Source organism: Colletotrichum gloeosporioides (genome assembly GCF_011800055.1).
Source record: "Colletotrichum gloeosporioides strain Lc1 chromosome Unknown consensus_40, whole genome shotgun sequence".
Classification (NCBI taxonomy): domain Eukaryota; kingdom Fungi; phylum Ascomycota; class Sordariomycetes; order Glomerellales; family Glomerellaceae; genus Colletotrichum; species Colletotrichum gloeosporioides.
In genome coordinates, this window is record NW_025544685.1 from 93,593 (window position 1) to 118,233 (window position 24,641).

Genomic DNA, 24,641 nt, shown 5'->3' on the forward strand with positions numbered 1-24,641 from the left:
TGTTAGCGACACTCACAAAATGAAGTTGGATAGGCTTGTGAATGTTTACTCGCAGCTTTCGCAAATGGAATATACGCACCTAATGAGAGAAGTCTTGCCACTGCAAGCACTCCCAACAAATATTGCTCTAACTCTCGGTAGCAATGGCGTCGATTTGTCTGTTTTGATCCGAAATGAACTTTGCTCAGAATCAATGGCTGACTGATTGAAATTGGCATTCAAATTCGAACACGAGTTGCTTTTCAGTCTCTCTATTCCGGAAGAATTGTCAATTGTACCCTCTCGAGGAGACTCCACACTTAGTCTAATGTGCTGAGTGCTCTTTGTCCGAGCTTGACCTATTGACGTGTCATTCTGTAAAGATGCTTCTGGGTTTGAAACCTACAGATATGTTAGTCCTCAGGCTTTTCCTGAAATCACCGGAAGACCTTACCGAACGATGGTGCGACTGGGAGAATGTCTCCATGACCTCGATGTCTGGACTGTTTGAGGTTTCCAATTGACTCGAGGTGTTTGAGTCGTCCGTCGAAGCAATTATCTGTGTCTTTAAGGTCGCAAAGGGATAATCCGTAAGTATGGGATGATTGGGATCGGACGGTACCGGGTTTTTGGTCTGGGAGCAACGCTCATTTGAAGTGGTGATCCCTGGATTCCAACTTGCTTGCGTTATTCCATCTGAAGACTGTCGTTCTCCTTCGTCAGAACTCTTTCGGCGTGGCATGAGTTGCTTTGTCGGATTTTGGAAGAAGGCAGGAGGAGTTGTATCATCCGTTGTCAGTTCAGTGAAAGAACCAGAGTCGCTGTGCAGGCTTGTTCCCACCACAGTCTGAGACCAAAGGGACGAATCGTCTGCATCCAGGGACGGTGAAATATTGGAAAGAAGAAGACGATGCTCTTCTTCTCCATCGATGTCATTCTCCCGAGAGCATATTTCGATCATCATACTCAGAGAGCCTTTGAGCCCTTCGTGGCCTGGTGGACCAAGCTTTCGATAAGCTTTGATGCAAGTCCTTGCGTGTAGGCGAGCTTGTACCGGATCATGAAGCTTCAAAAGCACATCGGCGAGAGCTAGCCTTTCCTTCAGAACCTCCGTTGAGTCGGCCGTTGCAGTCCTGGAGAGGAGCGCAAGCCTCTCGATGATCGTGTCTTTGGTCTCTTCCCATCTCTCTTGTTCACGGTACAGGGTTACCAGATTCTCCAGCCCATCAGCATGCACAGCAAGATTCTGTCGCTGGCTTCTAGAGCTCCTCAGCCGTCGCACCCCTCTCTGGAGATATCGCTCGGCAGTTGCAAAGTTCCCTAAAAGCAGCTCTTCACGTCCTCGCTTCATATGAATATTGGCAATTTCGGCTTCCATCTCATCGTCTGAGTCTGATTGATCGGCTGCCGAAAATGAAATAATCGGAATTGAACGAACCGAGGCCCGAATCAGGTCTATGTTCGACGTGCTGGCGACCCAGGCAAGTGTATTTGGGTCAGGCTGGACGGGCCAGATATCATACAAATCCGAGGCCGCGATTGACTCGGCGGCATCTGTGGAGAGAGCCCAAGAAGATGCAGTCGATGCAATTTTGGCCGAAGATTGGACGCAATTCTTCATGTTGTTGAGCGTCGACATCTCGCTTTCAGTATCACGAGAATCGACGCAATTCTCCAGAACCTTCATGCGCTCATTCACATCTTCTGCCAAGCGACGGATCGCGGCCGTAAGGTCGGAAAGGACGGGCAAGAACAAAGGCCCGCCGAAAACATTTTGATCCTTGCTCAGGACCTGATTCCATCTAGTAGACCAGTAAGAGCAAGCTCAGATTGGTGAAAATCCTGTGGATACTCACATCAGCACGGCATGAAGCGATACAGATATCGTTTCCCGACAAGATGATAGCTGGGTCTGAAAGACCGAGATATCTTCCCAAGATGACTTCAGTCTGAGAACCTTCCTTATCGCATCCATGAAATCGACGGACTTGTCAATCTTCTCCAACATGACAGCGAACTCAGACATCATCTTCTCGCCATCTTGAATGCACACTGATATGGTGTTCCAATGACTATTCAGATTGCCCGCCGCATGGAGAAGAAGTGGGCGCACTTCTTTCGACTCCAGCGTCCCCTTCATTGACTCCAGCATAGCCTTGAACATCTCCACGTCGCTGATGAGCATCTGTAATCGTCTATCAATACCCCGGGAAGAATCCACGGTGTCTTTCAGCGTTGCTATGATCTTTGCGCTGGTGCCTATGAGGCTGATCACGCCAAGGGTGATGGAAAATGGATCCATTATGACGGCTTGATGGATCAGGCTGCGCTTTCCGCCGACGCAAAACGCATGCTATCATGGGAGACGCAACAATAGCACCTTCACGAAAAGGGCTGAATTGGGCTTCAACCTCACCGGCGATGAGACATTTGCCTAGGATTGCAATACGGGGAGAGTGAGTGTGGCTGGCGTCGTTTCGAGCATAGATGGAGTCGTCAACATTGTCATGTATGCCTGGAAGAGCATGAGGGGAAAGATTACGAGCATAACCCGGACAGAATCTTGTGACAAAAGAGGCCAACGGAGGTCACGTTGGCTCAGCTTTGTGGCGTGTCGCAGTTGCAGCAGGCTGAGATGAAAAGACGGGAGAAGTCTCACTAGTGGGTGTGGTAGCTGCAGGCTATGAGCAACTTGAGGTCAGCCGCATGATCCTTTTAGGCCGCGAAAGATGTTTAGCGATTGGTTCACTTGACAAGTTGCGCATTTGGTCGCTTACTTTCCTGCAGCCATGGTTCTTGGTGGGCATGATCCGCATGCGTCGGCTCGCAAGATATGCCACGTCCTTATCAGCGACCCTCACCTTGTTCCTGATACCCTAGAGTAGGTACCTTACTTCTCCTTACCCCGCGCTGATTTTATTTCGGAGAGGCGAGAAATTGTGGTTGACACAATTTGGCTATGATGGATTTGCATAGATTGCGTGCTAAGTGACTTGGAACTGCGGTAGCGCTGCGTACGTTCCTGCTACAGAATAGAGACAGCAATGTTAAGACGGGGTTCAAGAAACGTTTCTAATGCAACACCAACACCATATTCCTATCCTTGTACGTCACCAAAAGCATCCGCCAACAGTCTCTCTTCCTCCGCTTGATGCACCTTCTTCGACCCCGTCGCCGCCGCAGCCCCAGTCCCCCGCCCAGCGTACACCATCCGACTGAACTTGTGATTCTCCGACTCTGAAGCCACCGTCTCCAGCCTATCGCGCATGTATTGCCAAGCACCTCCGTTATACGGCTCCTCCTGACACCACACGATCGTCTGCGCGTTCGGGTACGAGTCTAGGTTCTCCTTCACCTCAGCCCACGGGAAGGGATGCAGCTCCTCGATGCGCGTGATGGCTGTGTTCTTGATGCCCTTTGCTTCGCGGTGTTTATGGAGCGAGGCGTAGACTTGGCCGCTGCAGAGGATCACACGATTGATTTCCTTTCGGGGTAAGATACTGTTGCCGTGCTCTGAGTCGGAGAGGACTGGCTGGAAGGTCGATGTGCCCGTGAGTTCTTGTACAGATGATCGTGCCAAAGGGTGGCGGAGGAGAGATTTAGAGAAGAACATGATGAGGGCTGGAGATGTTAGCAAGCAGTCTTCCTCTTGGACGTTGAACTTACGCTTTTTATAAGGCGAGTAAATCTGCCGCCTCAAAGCATGAAACAAATTCGCCGGAGTCGTCATGTACACAATCCGCACATTACACTCCCTCCTCGCCCTCTCCAGATCCTCAGGCCACGCTCTCGGATCTTCGCTCCCCAGCTCCAAAAACCTCCCTTGCCTCGCCGACGAATGCTCCGGGCCTTGCCCATCATACCCATGCGGCAACGACATCACCAGCCCGCTCTTCAACAACCACTTCGCCTCCCCGGACGCGATGAACTGGTCAATCACAACCTGCGCATTATTCGCAAAGTCGCCAAATTGCGCCTCCCACATGACCAGCGACTCCCGCGCCGCGAGGGAGTACCCGTAGTCAAACCCAAGTACGCCGAACTCGCTCAGCGGTGAGTTGACGGCGGTGTACCGCGCGGGCTGGTGGTCTTGGAGATGGTTGAGCGGCGTGTACTCGGCGTGCGTGGTTTGGTCGTGCAGGACCGAATGGCGCTGGGAGAAGGTCCCCCGCTCGACGTCTTGGCCGCTGATGCGTACTGGTTTGCCTTCCAGGACGAGGGAGCCGAAGGCGAGGGCTTCTGCGGTGGACCAGTCGATGGTGCCTGCGTCGAAGGCTTGTTTCTTGGCTGCGAGGATGCGTTGGAGGTTGCGGTGGAGGTTGAAGCCCTCTGGTACGCTGGTGATTGCATCGGCGATGGTTGAAAGGGTTGCCTCCTCAACTGCCGTCGATGTTGACGACGTTTCCAAGGTGGCTTTATCTCCCGTCTCCAGCCCTTCCACAGGCATCTTGCTCCTCGCCAGCTTCTCCTCCAGCTGCTCCCAAACCCACCTCTTCTGCTCCTCCACAATCTCCGCCTGCATCGTCCCTTCACTAACAAGTTTCTCAACGTACTTCTCCAGCAACGGCTGCTGCTCCGCAATCTTCTTGTACATCTCCGGCTGCGTGAAGCTCGCCTGGTCGATCTCGTTATGCCCAAAGCGCCGGTAGCAGTTGATGTCGATGACGATGTCAGACCGGAACTCGGCCCGCCAGTCGGCGGCGAGCTTGCACAGGAACACGACCGCCTCCGGGTCGTCCGCGTTGACGTGGAAGATCGGGGCTTCGATGTACTTGGCCAGGTCGGAACAGTACGGCGTCGATCGGGAGTCGGGGGAATCGGTCGTGAAGCCGATCTGGTTGTTGACCATCAGCCTCACCGTCCCGCCGACCTCGTACCCCTTTAACGCTGAGAGATTCAGTGTCTCGTACACGGGTCCCTGCCCAGAGAAGGCCGCGTCGCCATGCAGCGCCATGAACATGACCTTGGACTGGTCCACATCCCCCTTGATCTCCTGCACAGCCTTCGCCTTGCCCTGCGCAACAGGATCAACGGCCTCGAGATGCGACGGGTTAGGCAGCATCTCCACCCCTACCACACCGCCGCCCGCCGTCGTCCTCTCGCCCTCCATGCCGAAGTGATACTTCACATCACCCGTCTGCCCGGCCTCCACATCAAACTTCTCCGTCCCCGCAAACTGCCGAAACAGTGTCTCGAAGTCCTTGCCGTAAACGGTGCTCATCACGTTCATCCGCCCGCGGTGGCAGCTCCCGATGACGATGTCCCGCACGCCGTGGACGTCGGCGCAGCGGTCCATCAGCGCCGCGAGGCCCGGTGCAAGGCCCTCCGCGCCGTCGAGGCCGAAGCGCTTCTCGTTAGGGAACTTGGTCGCGAGGAAGCGCTCGAGGGAGGTCGCCCAGATGAGGGTGTCGAGGATGCGTTGCTTCTCGGCGGGGGAGGGAGGAGAGGCGTGGTATGTCTCGACTCTCTGGCGGATCCAGGCGCGCTTGGTGGGGTCGGAGATGTGGTGGTACTCGACGCCGAAGGAGCCGGAGTAGATCTTCTCGCAGGTGGTGATGATGTCGCGGAGGGGCATGGTTTTGGTACTGCTGGCAAGGTGTGGGAGGAGGTCTGGTCCGAGAGGGATTTCGCGCTCGAGTTCTGCTGTGGTGAAGCCGTACTTGCTGAGGTTTGAGGAGTTGGGAAGGTCTGGGTGAGGGTGGACTGTGGCGTTGCCAACGTCTTCCAGGGGGGTGATCTTTGCTTTGGTGTGGCCGTATTCTTGGAACGCGCGTACAATGTTTTGGGCTTTGAGGTAGTTTACCGCATCGCTTGTTTCTGCCACGTGGATGACCGGCGTATCTCCTGTGTACCGACTTGACATCAAGCCTGGTGGGGGTCTGAACGCCTGCGTCGACGGCACCGTGGGGTCCTCCATGTTGCGGAAGTAAGTCTGCCAGGAGACGTGGACGTCTTTGGGGTTGGCCTTCCATGCTAGATACATCTCGTCGACGTAGTTAGCCGCGCCGCCTTGAAGAAAGGAGTCGATGGGGCTCTGGAGACCAATTCCCGTCAGTAATGCGTCAAGATACCGTCATGTTATGGGTGATAGTCTTACAGGAGGCGCGCTGAGGTCGACAGCTTCAGCTGCCGTAGCATATGACCTGCTCTTCACGGGCGAAAGGGCGTATGCTCCGCTGGAAAAGCATGCTTGTTGTAACTTGGGGACCAGGCTCATTCGTGACTGGTGATGGCGCCCCGCGCAGGCTGAGGTTCTACTTTGAGGCGCTGCGAGCGCCTTGACGGCCCCGCATCGCGAGGCCGGTCTGAAAGACCGGAGCATGGTGACAGATGCTCAAAATGTGTAAGTTAGGAGACACGATGAGGTCACCTGAGAGTTTTGGGCTTTTCTTTCTCCCAGATCCAAGGAGGAATCATGGATCGATCTCCAAGCCAACCAGATATCAAGAGCACGATAGTCCCATAGATGAATATGAAAGCGTTCGAAAGCTTCAGTGGCGAGGTTGGTAGACGCTGCTACTCGCCGGGAAAGATCTAGCTCCCAGGAATTGCCAGTGACATTTCGCAGGACGGACCGATAAGCAGACTGAGGTCGGCTACTTGAAATGTTAGTGACCGAGGCTGAATGCGAATCTGATAAGTTCCCCAATACTCTTCGGCTTTCATACTTCCCCATACATTGATCGCTAGGCGTTATCTGATGTTGGTGTAAGATGTGGTCCCCGGATGTTGGAGCCGAGACTTGCGGTCCACCGGGACCAGTTCCCGCCACACCAGGACTATGCCCGGCGCGGAGGCGGAGGGGGCAAGTCAAATTGAGGCGCAAAACCTCCCCGCATTGAAGAATGACCCCAATCCTTACTTGGCATACATGTGGGGGCATTGGAGTGGGCAGCACAGTAGGGGCATATGGATGGTGCACTTTGGAAACCGAACTTGTACCACAGTTCAACTGTGCCAGTGTATTCGGGAAACAGCGGGAAATGGGCCTGAACCAGGACAACGCTGGGCATTGGATTCTTCCAATTATCTACGACCAGACCTTCTATGATGCAGCAGTGTACGCCTCTCCGATGCCAATGCCAGGCAATGCTATCCCGCCCAGGTACAAAGAAAAGTTTACAGATATAACACGGGACGCGCAGCCAGCCAGCCTCCCCTCACCAGCTGCTGTGCTATGTACCTACTCCCCTGGCTTCTATACGCAGCAGATTAGGCCAGGAGGAGTCTGGCGGGGTCCTCTATGTAGCTCTTGACGACATTCAGGAAGGTGACGGCCTCGCGGCCGTCGATGAGGCGGTGGTCGTAGGTGACGGTGATGTACATCATGGGGCGGATCTCGAGCTTGCCGTTGACGACGACGGGGCGCTCCTTGATTCCGTTCATGTTGAAGACGGCGGCCTGGGGGTAGTTGATGACGGGGGTGCCGAAGAGGGAGCCGAAGATGCCGGGGTTGGAGATGGAGAAGTTTCCGCCCTCGAGGTCGGGCATGGTGAGCTTGCCATCGCGAGCCTGTGATCGGTTTGTTAGCGACTTGTCATGTCAACGAGTGTGAGTGCAGGGGGCTTACCTTGGCAGCGAGCTCAGCAACGCCGCGCTCAATGCCGATAATGTCGAGGCTCTCGACGTTGCGCAGCACAGGAGTGATCAGACCCTTGGGGGCAGACACGGCGATGCTGATGTCGACGTAGTCACGGTAGGTGATGACCTCCTTATCGGTGTCGATGGAAGCGTTGAGCTGGGGGACCTGCTGGGCAGCCAGGCAGGTGGCCTTGGTGAAGGCACCCATGTATCCGAGCCTGACGCCGTGGCGCTTCATGACGTCCTCCTTGTTGCGCGCACGCCACTCCATCAGGGCGGACATGTCGACCTCGTTGATGGTGGTCAGGGAAGCGGTCATGTTCTGGGACTGCTTGAGCTTGGCGGCGATGGTCTTGCGCATGCGCGTCATCTTCTCAACACGCTCGCCGCGGGAGAAGAGGCCGGCGGCGCCGAAGGGGGCAGCCTGGGGCGCGGGAGCAGACTCGGCGGGCTTCTTCTCCTGCTTAGGAGCGGGAGCGGGCTTGCTCTCCTCCTTCTTGGGAGCCTCGGGCTCCTTCTTCTGCTCCTGGGCGGGAGCGGGAGCTGCCTCAGAGGACTCGGCAGGCTTGCTGGCCTCGGGCTTGGGCTCCTCCTTCTTGGGCACGGGCTTCTCGCCCTCAGGGGCGGCGCCGGTCTCGACACGCGCGAGCTTCTGTCCAACCTCGACGGTGTCGCCCTCAGCAACGAAGAACTCGACAATGGTTCCCTCCTCGGAGGCGTTGACGGCAACGTCGATCTTGTCGGTCTCGATGCTAGCAACCTCCTCGTCGACCTCGACACGGTCACCGACCTGCTTCGACAAAGAGGCAATGGTGCCCTCGGTGATGGACTCGGCCATGGGAGGGACGACGATGGTCATCTCGCCATGCTGGATGCGGGTGGAGGAGAAGGAGCGGTATTGCGACGAGGTCAGAGCAGGGTAGGAAGCTCGGGGTATCGTTTTCGTGGCGATGGATCGGATGGTGGTCGTTTTTGAGGCGACGTTGGGGGAGATGTGAAGGCGGGCTGCGCCGGCGATTCTCGACGTCGTGGAGGGCCTGGCCAGGCGGCCGGCGGTCTGGAGCTGGGAGCGCATCATCTTGGAGGTTGAAGGTTGAACGAGCGACTCCTCAAGATCAGGGGTGCATCGAAGGGCGGGTTGGGAGAGGTGTTGAACGTGTTGGTGACTGTGTTGCGAAAAACGAAGCAAAATTGGCGAGGCAAAATTGGGCAAAGAGCTCTGCCGTGACGGGTGACACAATGCGCCGCCGCTTTACTGGGGGTAGCTCCTTCCTACCTGAACTGTTTTGGGACCTGGTGACCCTGCTAAACATAGCAGTGCCAAGCTTTAAGGTCCTTGTGACCACAAATACGACGTCTATCATTTCACGAATCAACTCTACGTTTTTGCACCATTAATAATCATCTACCACAGATATCATTTGCTTCTTTTACTCCTATTCTCTCTCTCTGTTTACTTCAAGAATGTTGCATTTCCTTAAAGCAGCCCGCCGTTGTGGGAAGAAATCGGAAGCTCCGTGGCGCCGGCTGGTCCCTGCTTTCAAAAGACGTTGCGTCATTGGCCAATCGCCTGTTCGCTTCCGAGATTTTGACAGCGGCCGGAGCCAGGGTACGTACCGCCCCGTCGTCACGCCCGCCGACCTGCAGGGGTTTTCGGCTTCTCTTACTCATCCCTTACCCGGCCAGACGGCTTCTTACCCTCCGACCCCTAAGCTGATCTCCCCTGTTGTTGTTTATCTTCGGTAAATCGTTTGTACGCGGTGGAGTTTTTGCGTCTTAGTCATCAATCATTAGCGGGTCCTCAGCACGTTTTTGGTCAAAGATGGGTTTCGGCCGCAACATCCGACGCTTACTTTTTGTGCCTGTATCGGATGCATCCGATTTGACGAATTGTTGTGATCAACACGAACTTGACCACGACGCTGAAGATGTTCGTCACCTCTGCGCCAAGGCGTGATTCAGGCATGTTTTCTAATCGTTGAGTTCCTTTTTCTTTTTTATAAAGGCAGTTTGACACATCTTCCACTGTCTGGTCGATGCAATATTCTGCTGAGGTGGGATCAAATAAAACAGGAGACCATGCCTTCGCTGAGGATCACGGTCAAAGTTTTGTGAGAAAACCACACTAGAATGTTTGGACAATAGCTTCAATTGACGCAAGAAGTTGGATTGAAAAACTGTCACGGAATCATTACGAGTTGGTCTCTCCTGTATAGAAACTCACTTACCACGGAATCTCAATATCCTCACTCGAGGGTCCCTCATGGAGTCTACAAGTTGTACCTGAACGCCTTGTCCTGCACATCCGTCAAGTCAGAATCGACAGCAACGCCCATCTGCACCGCCTGTTCGCCTCCATCATGTCCGCCAACCATGTACTCATAACGCCCCTCACCAGCAAGTCTGTCTCTCTTGGCATTCTCCTTCTTGATCGCGAACCCATACACCGCGTACGTCACAATCAACGCCACCCAGCTAGCGATACTAAGGATGCAGCCCTTGGTGTACCTGGGCGCATCTGACTCCGTCCACGCCTGCGGGGAGACGATGCATCCGATGCAGTACACGATGAAGAAGCCCGCACTAACCACGCTCTTCTTGGTGTTGCCCTTAACGTTTGACGCCATCATAGCCGCCGATGAGCTGAGGAGTGAGCTGCAGCAGGCGGCGAGCCAAGTGCTCGCCACGATGCCCCATTCGTAACCTTTCGCCGGAAGCGCAAGCAGCATGGTAGAACCTAGCAAAGGGACCAGACACAAACCCATGGAGGTGTAGACTCGGGTGCCGGGAAAGAACCTTGGAACTAGGGCAGCTACCCAGATCGTGACGAAGCTGATGGCGCCTCCGGGAAGACCAACCAGCATGGTCTGGAAGGGTGAGTACCCAAATCCGTTGACGACAAGCGATGAGAACTGTTCAGGGTCAGCAACGACTCTTACCCCGGGAATCACTAAACGTACCTTCAGAATAGGCGTCGTCAACGTGATGCAAAGCGCCATCATGAAATACATCCACACCATCGGCTGCTTCAGCGCCTCCGTCAGCTGCTTCCCATTAAACTCCGCCCGATCCCTCGTGCCACGGTCAACCGCCAACCGCAACGTCGCCACCTTCCTCTCCCTCTCATTCAAAAACCACGCCGTCGTCGTATCCCTCGGCATCAGCACGCAAAACACCACACCACACGCCGCCGTCAGCCCTCCACTAAGCAAAAACATCGCCCTCCACTTCTCGATGACCATCTCCTTCGCGCCGCCGATGCCGTACATCATCAGCGCCCCAAGGATCTGGCTCACGCCCGACATGGACACCCACGTCGCGACGCGGATCGGGTGCTCGCGGCGGCGGTACCAGTTGGACGTGATGATGATGAAGGCCGGAGAGACGGCGCCCTCCGCGAAACCGAGGAAGAAGCGCGCGGCGGCGAGGGTGTGAAAGTCGCGGGTCGCGCCGAGGGTCATTTCGACGCCGCCCCAGATTATGATTGTCACGCCGACGAAGAGGGTGATGGGGAGCCGGGACATGAGGTACGCGGCGGGGTATTCGGAGCAGAGCTGGCCGAAGTAGAAGAGGGAGATGACCCAGGAGAAGTCTTGGCCTGTGAGGCGGAGGTCTTTGCGGAGGCCGAAGACGGAGGCGTAGTTGATGGATTGTTTGTCGAGGTCTGGAGGGAGTTAAGGTTAGCGTATCTGATGGGGAAGGTATTTGGTGGTAGGCATAGTACATTGGAAGAAATAGACAAAAGCCATGAGAGGCATTAGAACTCTGTCGAGCTTTCGCACGAGAGCGCGTTCTTCCTCGGGGCTGATTTGCTCAAACGCGACGTGCTCTTCATCTTGTTTCTTCGTCATCTCGAGCTCCTCGGCCGTTGCGGCGAGCTGTGCATTGTCCGGCTTGGTTGCCATAGTGTCGTCGGAGTTGAAGGTTTGAATTGTGTCGTTCCAAAGGTTGATTGTTTTGGTTGGATACTCGAGACTTCAGGGTGCGCGGCTTCAGGTAAGTTTCAACGACGTCCTCACCAACGAAACCTGGGAGGTGTGACAACCAAAGTTCAGCGTTTGAAAGAGTTGAACCTGTTATATACCTCAACAGAGTTGCTTGCGCGGGTCATAGACAAAACGGCAATTTGACGAGTTCGGAGACCCCTAAACCCCGGATTTGTGCAACGCGGGGGCTTGCCCCAGGTCTCTCCGCACATCCGGGGAAGTAGCCGCGCCCCCGGAACTAGACAAGAATTGGCACGAGTCTTAGTCGCTTGGTTTCTCTGGGATAAATCACAAGGACGTTTTGGGACAGATGTCGCTTGTTGAAGCCGAAGCTAATCCTAGCAAATGGTTCGTTTCGGTGACAACATCCGAGGAGGTGAGAGGTGAGCCCATTCACTGTGACAAAGGTGGAATATCAATATCTCTATTTAACCCAAAAAGTAGGCACAGGAACATTTCCTTGTAGACAGGAAGTAGACATTTATGTGAGTAGCCGCGAATGGCTTTAGCGAATGCTCCTCAATTCGATGCCTGGCATTATGTGCCGCTGGCCTCACGACATGCCGGCCGCCAACCCTGTATCGAGGGTGTCGGGCCGAGCGTCACGTCCTTTCGAATCAAACCTCATCTTCTTTAGAGCTTTGCCTAATTGATATTGTAAAGGTCCTCTGGCCTTTGCTCGCTTGCGCTCTGGCTCTCCATTCCCGTCCCACGTGCAACTAGAGCATCGGAGAGAGATCGCAGATAGACATTCCATGTATTCGATGAATTTAGTGAGACACTTAATGCGAATTATCCTTGGATAGGAATATGACCTTTACGTCGGCGGTCATTGCTATCTAACCAGTGACGTAGTGAATAATCAGATTAGTTCCAAGTTGCAGGTGGTGCGACAACCGGCAAGTCACCCAAACGTGACGCAGGCAGTGTTTGGGGGGTATCAGCATCCGAAAAATCAAGACGGACTTTTTGCACAGGGATTTAGACCCAATAGACTTACTCGTCGCATGAAGACATGGATAGGGAAAGAATCTTGTGCAGTCAACAAAGAAAGTCACGTCTGAGAACCAAACAACTGTCAAATGCAACTAGCGCGCCACGCGACTTTTCGGGGTTTAGGATTGCTGTGAATACAGAAGGCAACGGAAAAATTTAAATGCCGTGCCATCATCATATCAGATGTTGATCAGGATTGGTGAGCGGCATGGTGACCAAGTACCTATCTGGCCAATAAGAGTCCTTGGTGAAGCGCCAGCCTGTTTTTCTGACAGACACGAAGTCAGGCAGTCAGCGATTTAGTCGCATCCCAATCACCGGAAGTATTCACAAAGCAAGTTTGTCCTCCTCGATTCCTTTGTTGATAGGAGCTACCTTAGCGAAAAACCCCTATTTACCTTGACGGACCGTCCATGATTTGACATGGCTACCCCACCTCCAGGTCTCCGGCGTGAGGACTTCCAGATCGCATTTATCTGCGCTGTCGGCTGCGAGTACGAAGCTGTCGCTTTTGCTCTCGATCATATATGGGATGGAGAGGAAGTACAGCTGGGAAATGCACCCGAGGACTACAACAAATATACCGTTGGCCGAATAGCAAACCACAACATCGTCGTGCTTCTCCTTCCGGGCATGGGAAAGGTCGATGCAGCAAGCGCAGCGAACAGGCTCCGATTGAGTTATACTGGCATAAAGCTTGCCATCCTGGTAGGCATTTGTGGAGGTGTACCGGAAATCGGAACCGATAAAGAACTTTTGCTCGGGGATGTGGTGATTAGTAAGAGCATCGTACAGTATGACCTAGGGAAGCAGCAACCCAGCAACTTCGTCATCAAAGGTACCATTGAAGACAGCCTGGGGAGGCCTCACGAGAGCGTTCGTTCCGTTACGGCGGTACTTGAGACGGACCGGGGACGCGAAAAGCTGCAGCAGCGGACAGCTGAAATACTCCAGAGCATCCAAGAGAAGGCCGGCGACAGAAAATGTCGGTACACACAGCCTAAACCTGAGGCGGATTTGCTCTTTGAGCCGCAATATCTCCATAGGCACCCCAATCACCATCCGTGTGAGTGCTCTGAACACACAGTGTGCGACGTAGCCCTGGGTACATCGTGCCGGGACCTAGGGTGCGACTTGTCACGACTGGTTTCCAGGCGTCGCCTCACAAAGCGAAAATACGACGGCACGATAGCCCATGAACTTCAAATTGTTGTTGGACGCTTAGGATCAGGCGATACCGTGATGAAGTCCGGGTTGGATCGCGACCGGATTGCTAAAGCGCAAAAACCACCTCTTGTCGCCTTTGAGATGGAGGGGGCCGGCGTATGGGATCGGTTCCCGTGCCTTATCGTCAAGGCGGTCTGTGACTACGCAGACAGCCACAAAAACAAGGACTTCCAGCATTTTGCTGCAGCAAGAGCAGCCGCCGCAGCGAGAGCGATTCTAGAAGGTTTTCCGCGCATAGATGACGCAGCCCAACGTGAGAAACTCGTCCTAAGGATATTGTAACTGCTGACTTAGCCTCAGGCTCTGCTCATCGCCGAGAACCTAACGAGAATGACATGAAATTGCTTGAACTTCTGGCTACGGAACACGAAAAATACAAGAATTTCAACCCTCGAAAGCATGACGGAACATGTGAATGGTTCTTCAAGGACCAGAAGTATCAGAAATGGCTTCAGAGCACTGCGTCAAGCATCATCTGGATCTCCGCCGGCCCAGGTTGTGGCAAGTCTGTACTAACACGGTCTTTGATCGACGGTGGACGACTATCGACAAACCCCACGACAGTCTGCTACTTCTTTTTTAAATTCGACGATGTGAATCGCATCAACAGTCACGACGCTCTGTCTGCAATCTTGCATCAGCTTTTCACCCAAAACCGGTCTCTTATCCACCACTCGACTGAGCCTTATAGCAATTATGGAGACAAGCTACGAAACAACTTCCATGAGCTCTGGAGGATCCTACTAGAATGTGCAAGCGATCCTGCAGCTGGAGAAATTGTCTGTGTGCTTGATGCCTTGGACGAATGCAGCCACGAAGGCTGGGAAGAGATATTGCAAATGCTCCAGAACTTCTATTTCAACAATCAGGTCCATGCATCACCATCAAGACTCAAGTTCCTCATTACAAGCCGGCCATATGACTTTCTGGAGGCGCGCTTTGCGGAAATGGCGTCTGCCGAGTTTTACTGCCGACTTGACGGTGACGACAAGTCCGAAGAGATACGTCAGGAAATTAACCTTTTCATCGACCACAAGGTTAACGATTTTGCGAAAGGCTTTCGTGAACAGGCTCGCCGGAGGATTTCAGATGCCCTAAAAGATATGAAGAACTGCAACTATCTGTATCTTCGTCTAATACTCGGTATCATCAACGGAAGCCGGAGCGCGTACAGCAAGCCCTCGGATATCGAGGAGCTACTTTCTTGTCTTCCACCTTCCGTTTTTGATGCTTACGAAACAATTCTGGCACGCAGTCAAGATGAAAAGAAGGCGAGGCATCTGCTTAACATTATGCTTGCTGCTACAAAACCTCTGACGCTAGGCGAGGTCAACTACTCCCTAACATTACAAGCTAAGAGCTTTGGAAACATTGCTGAAATCGAGGATGATGTTTGGGATCACGAAAGCTTCAAATCCGTGGTGAGAAACCTCTGTGGTCTCTTCATCACCGTGATTGACCATCGGGTGGTCTTTATTCACCAAACGGCCCAGGAGTTTCTTACAACACCTACACAGTCAAAAAAGTGGATGGGAACTTTCGATATGTATTCCGCACACAGAACAATGTTCACCTCATGTATCCGTATGTTATCATTGGATGGCCTCGATATTGATGTGCACACCTTCCCTCCGGGCCCGAATTTCTGGAGATACGCTGCTGAGAACTGGACGATACACTTCAACTCCCAGGATGATGACAGCAGAGAAACCCTTTGTAAAGCCACCCGTGAGCTTTGTCGTACGCAATCCAGGCAACTACCGGCTTGGGCTAGGTACTTGCAATCTTACGGATTCCCCCCGCTTCCTGCGCCAGTGGCAGATTTGACACTTGCAAGCTATTTCAATCTGCTAGAAGTGGTTGAATACATCATCAACGAAGAAAACGTCGACGTCAACTCAGAGGGAGGGTATTTCGGCACAGCCATCAAGGCCGGGGCTGCGAGGGGTCACCTCAAACTTGTCAAAACCCTCATTTCTCACGGCGCAGATTGTGATGCTGGGTGTGGCCACTTTCGCACAGCTCTCCTAGCCGCTGTTGTCGAGGTTCATCCAGAGGTAATAGACTATCTCCTGAGTAACGGCAGCAAAATCACTGAGGAGCTTGTTATAGCTTCAGTAAGCTATAGCAGCTTTCGGAAATCAATAACTTCTTTGAAAGAGACATACGGCAAGGAAGTTGAAATCACCGCGGATGTTGTTGCTGCTGCAGCCGCCAAAACTGATGATGGACGTGATATTGTCACTTTCCTGTTGGAGAGATACGGAAACGAATTCAAAATCACCGAGGGAATACTTGCGAGCGCAGCGACCAACAACAAACATGGGCTCGTGATCATTGCCCAACTCTTAAACGAGCGTCGAGAGGAATGTATCGTCACTGAGAAAACATTAGAAAACGCAGCTCTTAATAAGGAGTACGGATACTTCATTATCGCCAAACTTCTCGACAACCATCGGGGTAACATTGTCATTACAGATGGTGTTTTGGAAAATGCATTTCTCAATAGAGTGTGTGGACACCTGATAATAATGCTTCTCTTAGAAAAGTGCGGGCATCGTTTCAGTGTCACACCGAAACTGATAGAGAATGCAGCATCTGGCTGCACCGAGAGACCTTCAGAGACCGTAGCAGTCCTTCTAAACAGGCTGGGGAAAGAATTAAAGATCACCCCAGGGACTGTCATGAACGCAGCTCAGAATGCATTTTGTGGTGTGGCTATCCTGGGGCTCTTATTGGAGAAGCGTGGGAGTGAAGTCGAGATAACGCAAGAGGTTATTATGGCTGCGGCCGAGAACAATTCAGAGGCGGTGATGAGATACCTCTTAATTTATTGTCCAATGAGTTTTGAGCTCACAGAGGAACTTAGTTTAGCCATCGTTCGAAATGCGCAAGCTGGGGAGGAGATGATGGATATGCTAGTTGAAACGTTTGGGGACGAGGTTCAAATCACGAAAGAGGTCATCTTCGCCGGGAAGAGGAATAATACACTGGGGTCGCCTAGGGTAACAAGCCTCCTTCGAAAGAAGTATGCCGGAAATGCGTTCCAAAAGTACCAATAAAGAGCTATTATTAGCTCATGATGAGTGGCGGAGAGCAAACCAGGATGAAAACCTCAGTTTCTTGGCACGTACATCCAAGATCAGAACCAAACGTAGAGCTATGTAGCGAATACAAGGAAATTGAGTTCAAAGGTTTTGCTTGTTGGTCATGCATGCTTTCGAGTGCGGGCTAATAAGGCCCTAAAGGTATCTGCGCTAGGTAGGCACTACGCACATCCATACGTCAAATGTCTTCTAATGTTTTCAGAACCTCAGAATCTTAAGACTTTTCAACCTTTATCTGGTAAGTCGATATGTCGAACATTGCCTAATAAGGTACTCAGAGCAAAATATGCATGTGGACTCCCAACTCTATGGCTGATTCCCCCATGGAATCTGGTTCTCTAACGCCTCCCAATCCGTCTGCTCAACCCCAGTAAACGAGAAGCCAGGTGTATGATAGACCCAGTACAAGCTGTTCTCCCCTTCCAAAGGAATACTGGCCAAATCCGCGCCGCTGAATCCAAAGCTCTGCTGATCATCCTCACCACAGGCCTCAGCCCCGCCCACATCTCCGGATCGCGAACGCGGCCTCTCCATGGCATTTAGTGAAGCTGTGGTTTGCTCAACAACCCCATACCCGCTCTCGAACGAGAACGGCTTTGCCAACATGTCCGTCAATGACTGCTGGGGTGTTTGCCCTGTCCCTTGCTGCACAGGTAACGCTAGGTGCACACACATTTGGTCCAGCTCAGCAAGCCGGTTCGCCGCTGCGCGGTTCCCCAGACCGACTAAGTATCTGAGGATAGATCTGGACCCGTCAATGCCTTTGAAACCTAGATTCTTCCTAGGGTTGATAGCCTCGACCAGCACAAAGATGTATCCCACTGAGAACGTGGCATCCAGATCGTGGAAAGCGTTCTTTGCTAAAATCTCTTTCTTTCGGAGTTCCTGTAGAATGACGAGAGTCTTACTGGCTGTCTCGACACATATCTCAGCGAGGCGTACTAAAGCTGGGCTGACTTCGTTCCGAGCGTTTTCGCGTTCTGGATCCCGACTGTTGCGGGCCATATACAGCAGAATGGGTCTCACGGTATGTATGACCGCCTGACATAGTCAGTCGGATAGGTACCTGGCCATGTATTTCAAGGTCTCTCACCATATAAACTGATGTATACAAACTCGAACTGGTCCTTGAAGTTGTGGTTGGTGCGTCCATGAATGGACGCCCAGCGACGAGTACGCCTGCTGGCCTGATCTCCATGACGTACTCGGACGGCATCGTCTTCTCGACTTCGTAGAGGGAGTGAAGGATATTCTGAACCTTGTTGATGAACGTTGTCTCGGGGTCGTCTTTCTGAGAGTAGATGGCTACCAGCTAATTAGTACCGAGACCCTGACCCCTGACTGGCTTCAGAGGGATATACTTGACGTGATTTGCCCAGTCAATCTCGCGGTCTTGACGTTGACACCCAATGCTGTTGCCGATGGAAAGCCGAGGATTTCGTATGGCGGGGCTGTGGTAATGGCGTAGTCTTCAATAGACATGGGATATCCACCAGCTGCGCATAGTCTCCTGAGACATTCTCAGCCAAGCAATCTCTACTCGACTCAAAGTTGGAACACACCTTTCCTGCATGTAAATAGACCACCAAAGCCTATTACGATGCACGTTATCCGACCGCTTCAGACCTGGCGCTGAATTTACCCTGTGCATGCCATGGCTGATGGCGAGCCTCAGCGCTGTGTTAGACTACGATGGCCTATCGTTAGTGATTGTATCTGCGAAGCCTAATGTTTCGTTAACTCACGTGCAAGTAGGCATCATCTTTCCGGTCCGCAATTTGAAGGTAAAGGGCTGTTAAAGCCATCACCTCGACTCCAACGATACCATGCTTCCTCAAATCACTCAATAATGGAGTCCGCTTGACCGCCTCCTGAAAGAACCTCGTCCCTGGAAGATCCCCATTCTCATCATCTATACTTTGGAGTAACCTACCCACAGCAAAGATCAAAAGGGCTTCCACAATCCATATCTCAGTAAGCCTCACATTTGCGCTGGTTTCTTGGTACAGCACGGAGAGGTTATCCGAGAACGCTCGTACGTCGAATAATTGCTGCGAGATGCCCACATTGAAGACGACAGTGTCCAACATCGCATGTGCCTCCTCTTCGGTGAGCCAGGGACCAATAGCCTCAAGTAGACCGCGACGGTCAATGTGCGGCAGTGGGGTTACGCCAGTGTTCGTTGACGGACTTGCAGCGGAGCCCGGGTTCGAGCGGGAAACAAGAAGCGTCTTGATTTCGGAGCCGAACGTCTCGGAAGAAGAGAGCGCTGATTCCGGAGCAATGGCTGTCGGAGTCAGTATCCGAGGTCGACAAGTTGTGTAAAAAGACAATTCTGACGGGCCCACTTACCCCTTGCAGTACGCACAGGCGAGGACGTGGACGCGGGCAAGACATCCACGGCTCGTATCCTCTCAAACGTGGGGGAGAATGTGGGCTGAGACAATGGGGGCGGAAGATCCTCAGGAGAAAGCAGGCTGACTGAGATGCAAGACTCTTCTTGCGGACCCCCACGCGGGACATTAGGCGTTTCCACCGCTTCGTCTGGAGGCATATGCCACCCAGGCGATGCCGGCTGTGGCGATGCCGTTCCCGGGGCCGACTTTTCTCGGTTTTGTCGTTCATAGAAGGCGACTTTGTCTTCAAGCTCCCTGACTTGTCTAATTCATTCAAGTTCAAATCAGCCTAGTCTCTTGTATCGAAGCGCTTCATACTTGATGGGGCATTGCAACGGGGCAAAGGGACTCACGATACGGAATACAGCTTCCTCTTCTCCGACGCCGCAAACACACAAGTCAGCCCGCGCTTGGCACAATACTTGCATGGCCGTTGCCCCGAGCACTTCACTTTCTTGTCGCGGCAAATTTGGCACGCATTGGACGTGCGAGCAGCCTCGGCTTGAGAAGCCGAACGGAAGCGTCTCGCGGCCGGGGCACTGGCGGGCGGGCTGGACGGTTTGCGGGTTCCTCGTCGGGGTGTCGGTTCCGAGCCAACGTCCATGTTTGGAAGGCTTTCTCAAGCTCCGCCGTGCGCCAAGGAGCGATTGCAGTTCAGATCAGTCTGGGGAAGCGGGTGTTGTGGTTTGTTTTTGTGTGAAAGGGAGACGCATCCGTGGGACTGTTGTCGATGGGACGATGTCGGAAAGTCGCGAGCAGTGGGGCGGAAGGCTTAGAGGCGCTAAAAATTGGGGCTGGTAGGGGCTACGAGCTTTGGGAAACTTCCCTTCTGGGACGATACGCGACGTCATGAGCCTTCGCTGGAGAGACTCTCGCTCAGCATGCATACACTCCGTTGCGTTGACGGCGTCCGCCCCCGACTTTGACCCGGAAGGAAAATTTTCCGCTAGCCCAAAAACCCCCTAAATCACCCTAAACTTCACACCTTAACAACTCTATGCGTACGCAGTGCGTGAGAATAAAAAATACATCATTAGATAGCCCTTAACTAGTAGACTAATTAGTCAAATTTCTAGCTATACGCATTACGTACGCATAGAGTTATTAAGGTATGAAGTTTAGGGTGATTTAGGGGGTTTTTAGGCTAGCGGACACTAAACGCAACGCTAAAAAGAAAAAACGAAACCCCTAGCGCGTTACGTTGAACTATCCACTTAAAAAACCCCTCAAAATCACCCTAAACTTCACACCTTACTAACTCTATACGTACATAATACGTGAGAATAAAAAATATATCATTAGATAGCCCTTAACTAGTAGACTAATTAATTAAAATTCTATCTATGCGCATTACGTACGCATAGAGTTATTAGTGTGCAAAGTTTAGGGCGATTTAGTGGTTTTTCAGCGAAAAGCCCCTTTTTTTTGCCCTTTTCGGGCCACAAATTGCAGGGCGGACGCTGTCAACGCAACGGAGTGTATTTATCATAAATCTTTGAGTTCTGCTTTTTGAATTCGGCAACGCAAACAACGGACAACTGCGGACCACTCGCACTAAAAACTAAATAACCATACTCCTACTCCGTATGTCAGATTTTGACTGTTCATTCATCCTTTCGTTGTTCATTTTTATCGATATCCAAGGAGTCGTCAAGCTTTGTGACTTCCGAATAGTCACTAAGATGCCCGTCTCGAGTCTCTCCAGGTCCATCACTTAACTGTCGTAATAGCACCATGTCCTGGCCACTCTGACGACGTTCTTAATCTCCCTTCAATTCAGCCACGATAACTTATTCCTCAAAGCAGCCCTTAATCATGGCCGTCGGTTGTTATTGTTCTGCCCCTTCTTCCTAAGGTGAATACCGTCCTTGTTGTCTAGCTCATTTATGTGCGGTATCATCGGTCGATTCGTGCATCGCTCATGTCCATTGTCGCTTATCTGAGGCTTATTGAATCTAGCAACGTCGACAAGAATGGAGCCATCAACATTGTGCTTCACCTCGTCCATGCCAGCAATCTCGACGCCTTTGTATGTGCAACATTCCACGCCGAGGCCCAGCCCCTTTTTGCCCCTCTCCAGCAACCGTCGGCGCACAATTTCGGGTCGTGATGAAACTCGGTTGGATAACATTCCAGTCTACGAATTGGCTTGTTCCCGGAGAACTCATGGATGGAAATCTCGTGGACCATCCAGACGAAGGACTCTCCATCAAATCTGAGCGCTTCGCCGTAGATGACGAGGGCTGTGCCAGATTCCGACCTCTTGTACGAAGTACCCACAACCCTGAAGACCATTTTGGTGTTGCAGTCGCTGCTGCGTACCATAGTACCGTTGGGGAAATAGGTCCATGCGAGATCGAAGTTGACTAGCCCGCTGGCTTTGAGTTGATGTGATTGCTTTCGCATCTCTCCAAGTACATCGTCAAGCGTGCTAATCAGGTTTCCCAGATATCTTTTCAACGAGCCATCATCCGTACTTTCGCGCAGACCAACCATCTCCTCGTAGCAGAAGTACAATGGGCGGAAGGGTGGATAGAAAACGATTGGGCCATCGTCGTCAAGATGGAAGCCTTCGTTCTCCAGTATCAGTCCCAAGATCTCTATCAAGGCGGGATGCTGTATTGTGATTTAATGACAAGTAAAACGAGCTTTTCCGTCAATCGCTGACTTGTCTTTATCCTCGACCATCAAAACATCGACGGCGGGCTGAGATTTGCCTTGATCCCACCTCTTGTCCATCCGCATCGGAGTATAGCCGGCTAGTGAGTAGACGGTAGAGACATGGCGATCCTCCGCATACTTGGTGGTCTCGACGATTGTATGAGCGGGGTATCTCTGTGGTGCGTCACTCGGAGGGTCGATGCATCTATACATGGCCTTCGTTTCTGGAATGCTGCGGCGCCTCTCGTTCTTGGGCCTGATCTTGCGGATCAGCGTCTTTGCCGTTCCGATGATATCCATCTTTCCAAAAGATGACAGTGGGTTGGCGAGAAATAATCTGCGGCGAAAACAGTACGTGAGTGAGCACAATTGATCCGATGGTGATTTGATGACGAGGGATGCATGGAGGGGGATGGACACCAAAAGCTTTTTCGTGCGTAGGTATAGACAGACCCATCGAGGTTCTCACATCTCAAAATTGTTTTCAAAATAAACCTTGAAACCAGCGGATGACAAAAAAGGTCCCTCCCGTAGGGTTAGGGCTGCAAACTGGTGTTCGTGAAATCTACGTTCGGTACCAGGACCAGGTAAGAGGCGGGCTATGGACAATTTGAGACGCATTGTCATCTGTTGCTATCGACTCAATCAAACTACGACGGATAGCCGTCGATATATAGGTTGAAACACTTCCTCCAAGACAGAAATCAAATGGTGTACCGGAAACCTTTGTCCTGAACATCCGTCAAGTCGGAGTCCACGTCTACTCCAGCCTGGTCACTATTCCACGAAATATCCGCTGAGTACTCAGACTGCCCTACATCAGCCTTGGCATCTCGACTCTTGTTCTTCGCTTTCACAATGACAACGTATCCAGCAAACGTCAAGATGAGACACACCATCGCCGCAATGCTCAAAATACACCCTTTCCGGTATCGTGGTGCATCGTCCTGCGTCCATGCTTGTGGGCTCACGATACAGCCCACGCCATACGACACAAAAAAGGCTGCTGACACAATGCTTTTCTTGGTATTTCCTTTGACGTTGCTTGCGATGATGCTTGCTCCAGTACTCAGCAGGGCTGAACTGCAACCACCAAGCCAAGTTGAGACGACAATACCCCACTCAGCACCTTTGGCTGGTAGAGTCATCAGGAGAATTGCACCAAGCAAGGGCACGATGCACAACCCGATACCAGTATAAACCCTCGTTCCTGGAAGCCAGCGTGGAATAAGGGCACTGGCCCACACTGTTGTGGTGTTGACTGCCCCCGCAGGCATGCCCACCAACATGGTCTGAAATTTCGAGTAGCCGAAGCCATTGATAACAGTGGCATTGAACTAAAACGAAAATATTTGGTAAGTACACGTGACTTTGCACATGAAAGGGAGTTTTAAGGGCGGCAAAGGGCCGTTCGTACCTTGATGATTGGGGTTGTCAGTGTAATACATAGTGCAATCAAGCAGTAGATCCAAGTCATGGGCGACATGAGAGCCTCGCGAACTTGAGCTTTGTTGAACTCGGCACGATCTCGAGTGGCCCTATCAATTGCCAATCTCTGAGTTGCAATTTCTCGTTCGCGAGGGCTGAGGAACCAGGCTGTTGTGGTATCCCTAGGCATCATGAAGATGAAGATGAGTCCGACAGCAGATGTCAAAGCCCCGCAGATGAGAAAGAGAGCGCGCCAAGCAGCGAGTTGTAGGTTCCCTTGCCCAATACCATACATCAGGAGTGCGCCAACAATCTGGGAGACTCCATTCATAGAGACCCAGGTCGCAACTCGAATAGGGTGCTCATTCCTCTTGTACCAAATGCTGGTAATGATTATGAAAGCTGGCGAAACAGTACCTTCAACCCGTTAGATGAATTCTATTAAAAGTCGAAGTAATAATCCCACCTTCGGTGAAACCCAAGAAGAATCTTGTGGCCGCAAGCCCTGCAAAGTCATGCACAGCCGCGAGGCACATGTTTACTCCACCCCAAACAACAATGGTGATGCCAACGTAGAGAGCGATCGGCAGCCGTGATAACAAGAAAGCTGCAGGGTACTCTGAACACAGCTGTCCGAGATAGAAAAGAGATACAGCCCAGGAAAACTGCTCTCCTGTGAGGCGGAGATCCTCCCGAAGTCCGAAAATGGCAGCCTGGTTGATCGACTGCTTGTCGAGATCTACCTGAAGTGATTAGCGTCTGCTAAAGCGATTCAATGAAGCTGTACTCGTTACACTGAAAGAAGTACACAACGGCCATCAGGGGCATGATGACGGCGTCGAGCTTTCGGACAACCTTTGTCTCTTCATCTGGGTTAATGCTGAAAATTTGCGGTCGGTTTTCGATTTCTTCAGCTCCGGGGTCAACATCGTTTCCCATCTTTTCCGATGTCACATTGGAGGATCTTCTTGACATGGCAAAATCTGAAATGGCGAAAGCTCAGTTGTAAAAATCAATTAAAGGAAACATTGATCGACCAAGATGGCGGGTGCCGAGATAAGATATCCCTGGGGCTATTTAAATAATCTGCCGTCACTCATGACTGCAAGGTTTGACTCCCAGTTTATGGATTGATACAATTGCCCGACCTCGCATTCGCCCTGCATCCGGGGAAAAGGAAAGATGGAATCGAGAGCCGAGATAAAGCGTTCACGGGTGTCCTACGCGACGGGCTTAGATGGGAATAACCGTCTTCGGTTCTATATCCCGCCCTTTCACTG

At 52.2% G+C, this 24,641-nt stretch overlaps 7 protein-coding genes across 7 annotated transcripts; 1 reads left to right on the forward strand and 6 right to left on the reverse strand.

Moving 5' to 3' along the window:
- Positions 1-820: 820 nt before the first annotated feature.
- Positions 821-6,301, reverse strand: GCG54_00005062 (2-oxoglutarate dehydrogenase; the record flags this gene model as incomplete). The annotated part of the gene is made up of 4 exons (XM_045405095.1): positions 821-1,771; positions 3,089-3,600; positions 3,646-6,013; positions 6,077-6,301. Coding segments are annotated over 4 exons (4,056 nt in total), but the record flags the coding sequence as incomplete, so codon positions are not given.
- Positions 6,302-7,191: 890 nt separating this feature from the next.
- On the reverse strand, positions 7,192-8,638 carry GCG54_00005063 (Dihydrolipoyllysine-residue succinyltransferase; the record flags this gene model as incomplete). The annotated part of the gene is made up of 2 exons (XM_045405096.1): positions 7,192-7,491; positions 7,550-8,638. The coding sequence occupies 2 exons, from the start codon at positions 8,636-8,638 to the stop codon at positions 7,192-7,194; spliced, it is 1,389 nt and encodes a 462-aa protein (XP_045264860.1).
- A 1,192-nt stretch (positions 8,639-9,830) lies between these two features.
- GCG54_00005064 (putative transporter) lies at positions 9,831-11,465 on the reverse strand (the record flags this gene model as incomplete). The annotated part of the gene is made up of 3 exons (XM_045405097.1): positions 9,831-10,472; positions 10,521-11,224; positions 11,285-11,465. 3 exons carry the CDS (start codon positions 11,463-11,465, stop codon positions 9,831-9,833), a joined length of 1,527 nt encoding a protein of 508 aa, XP_045264861.1.
- A 1,500-nt stretch (positions 11,466-12,965) lies between these two features.
- Positions 12,966-16,831, forward strand: GCG54_00005065 (uncharacterized protein; the record flags this gene model as incomplete). Its single annotated transcript, XM_045405098.1, has 2 exons — positions 12,966-14,022; positions 14,070-16,831. 2 exons carry the CDS (start codon positions 12,966-12,968, stop codon positions 16,829-16,831), a joined length of 3,819 nt encoding a protein of 1,272 aa, XP_045264862.1.
- A 351-nt stretch (positions 16,832-17,182) lies between these two features.
- GCG54_00005066 (uncharacterized protein) lies at positions 17,183-19,876 on the reverse strand (the record flags this gene model as incomplete). Its single annotated transcript, XM_045405099.1, has 7 exons — positions 17,183-17,917; positions 17,970-18,181; positions 18,238-18,386; positions 18,439-18,563; positions 18,622-19,163; positions 19,229-19,536; positions 19,626-19,876. The coding sequence occupies 7 exons, from the start codon at positions 19,874-19,876 to the stop codon at positions 17,183-17,185; spliced, it is 2,322 nt and encodes a 773-aa protein (XP_045264863.1).
- Positions 19,877-21,085: 1,209 nt separating this feature from the next.
- On the reverse strand, positions 21,086-22,233 carry GCG54_00005067 (uncharacterized protein; the record flags this gene model as incomplete). Its single annotated transcript, XM_045405100.1, has 3 exons — positions 21,086-21,297; positions 21,357-21,842; positions 21,909-22,233. 3 exons carry the CDS (start codon positions 22,231-22,233, stop codon positions 21,086-21,088), a joined length of 1,023 nt encoding a protein of 340 aa, XP_045264864.1.
- A 404-nt stretch (positions 22,234-22,637) lies between these two features.
- Positions 22,638-24,336, reverse strand: GCG54_00005068 (putative transporter; the record flags this gene model as incomplete). Its single annotated transcript, XM_045405101.1, has 4 exons — positions 22,638-23,270; positions 23,351-23,778; positions 23,828-24,100; positions 24,156-24,336. 4 exons carry the CDS (start codon positions 24,334-24,336, stop codon positions 22,638-22,640), a joined length of 1,515 nt encoding a protein of 504 aa, XP_045264865.1.
- Positions 24,337-24,641: the final 305 nt, after the last annotated feature.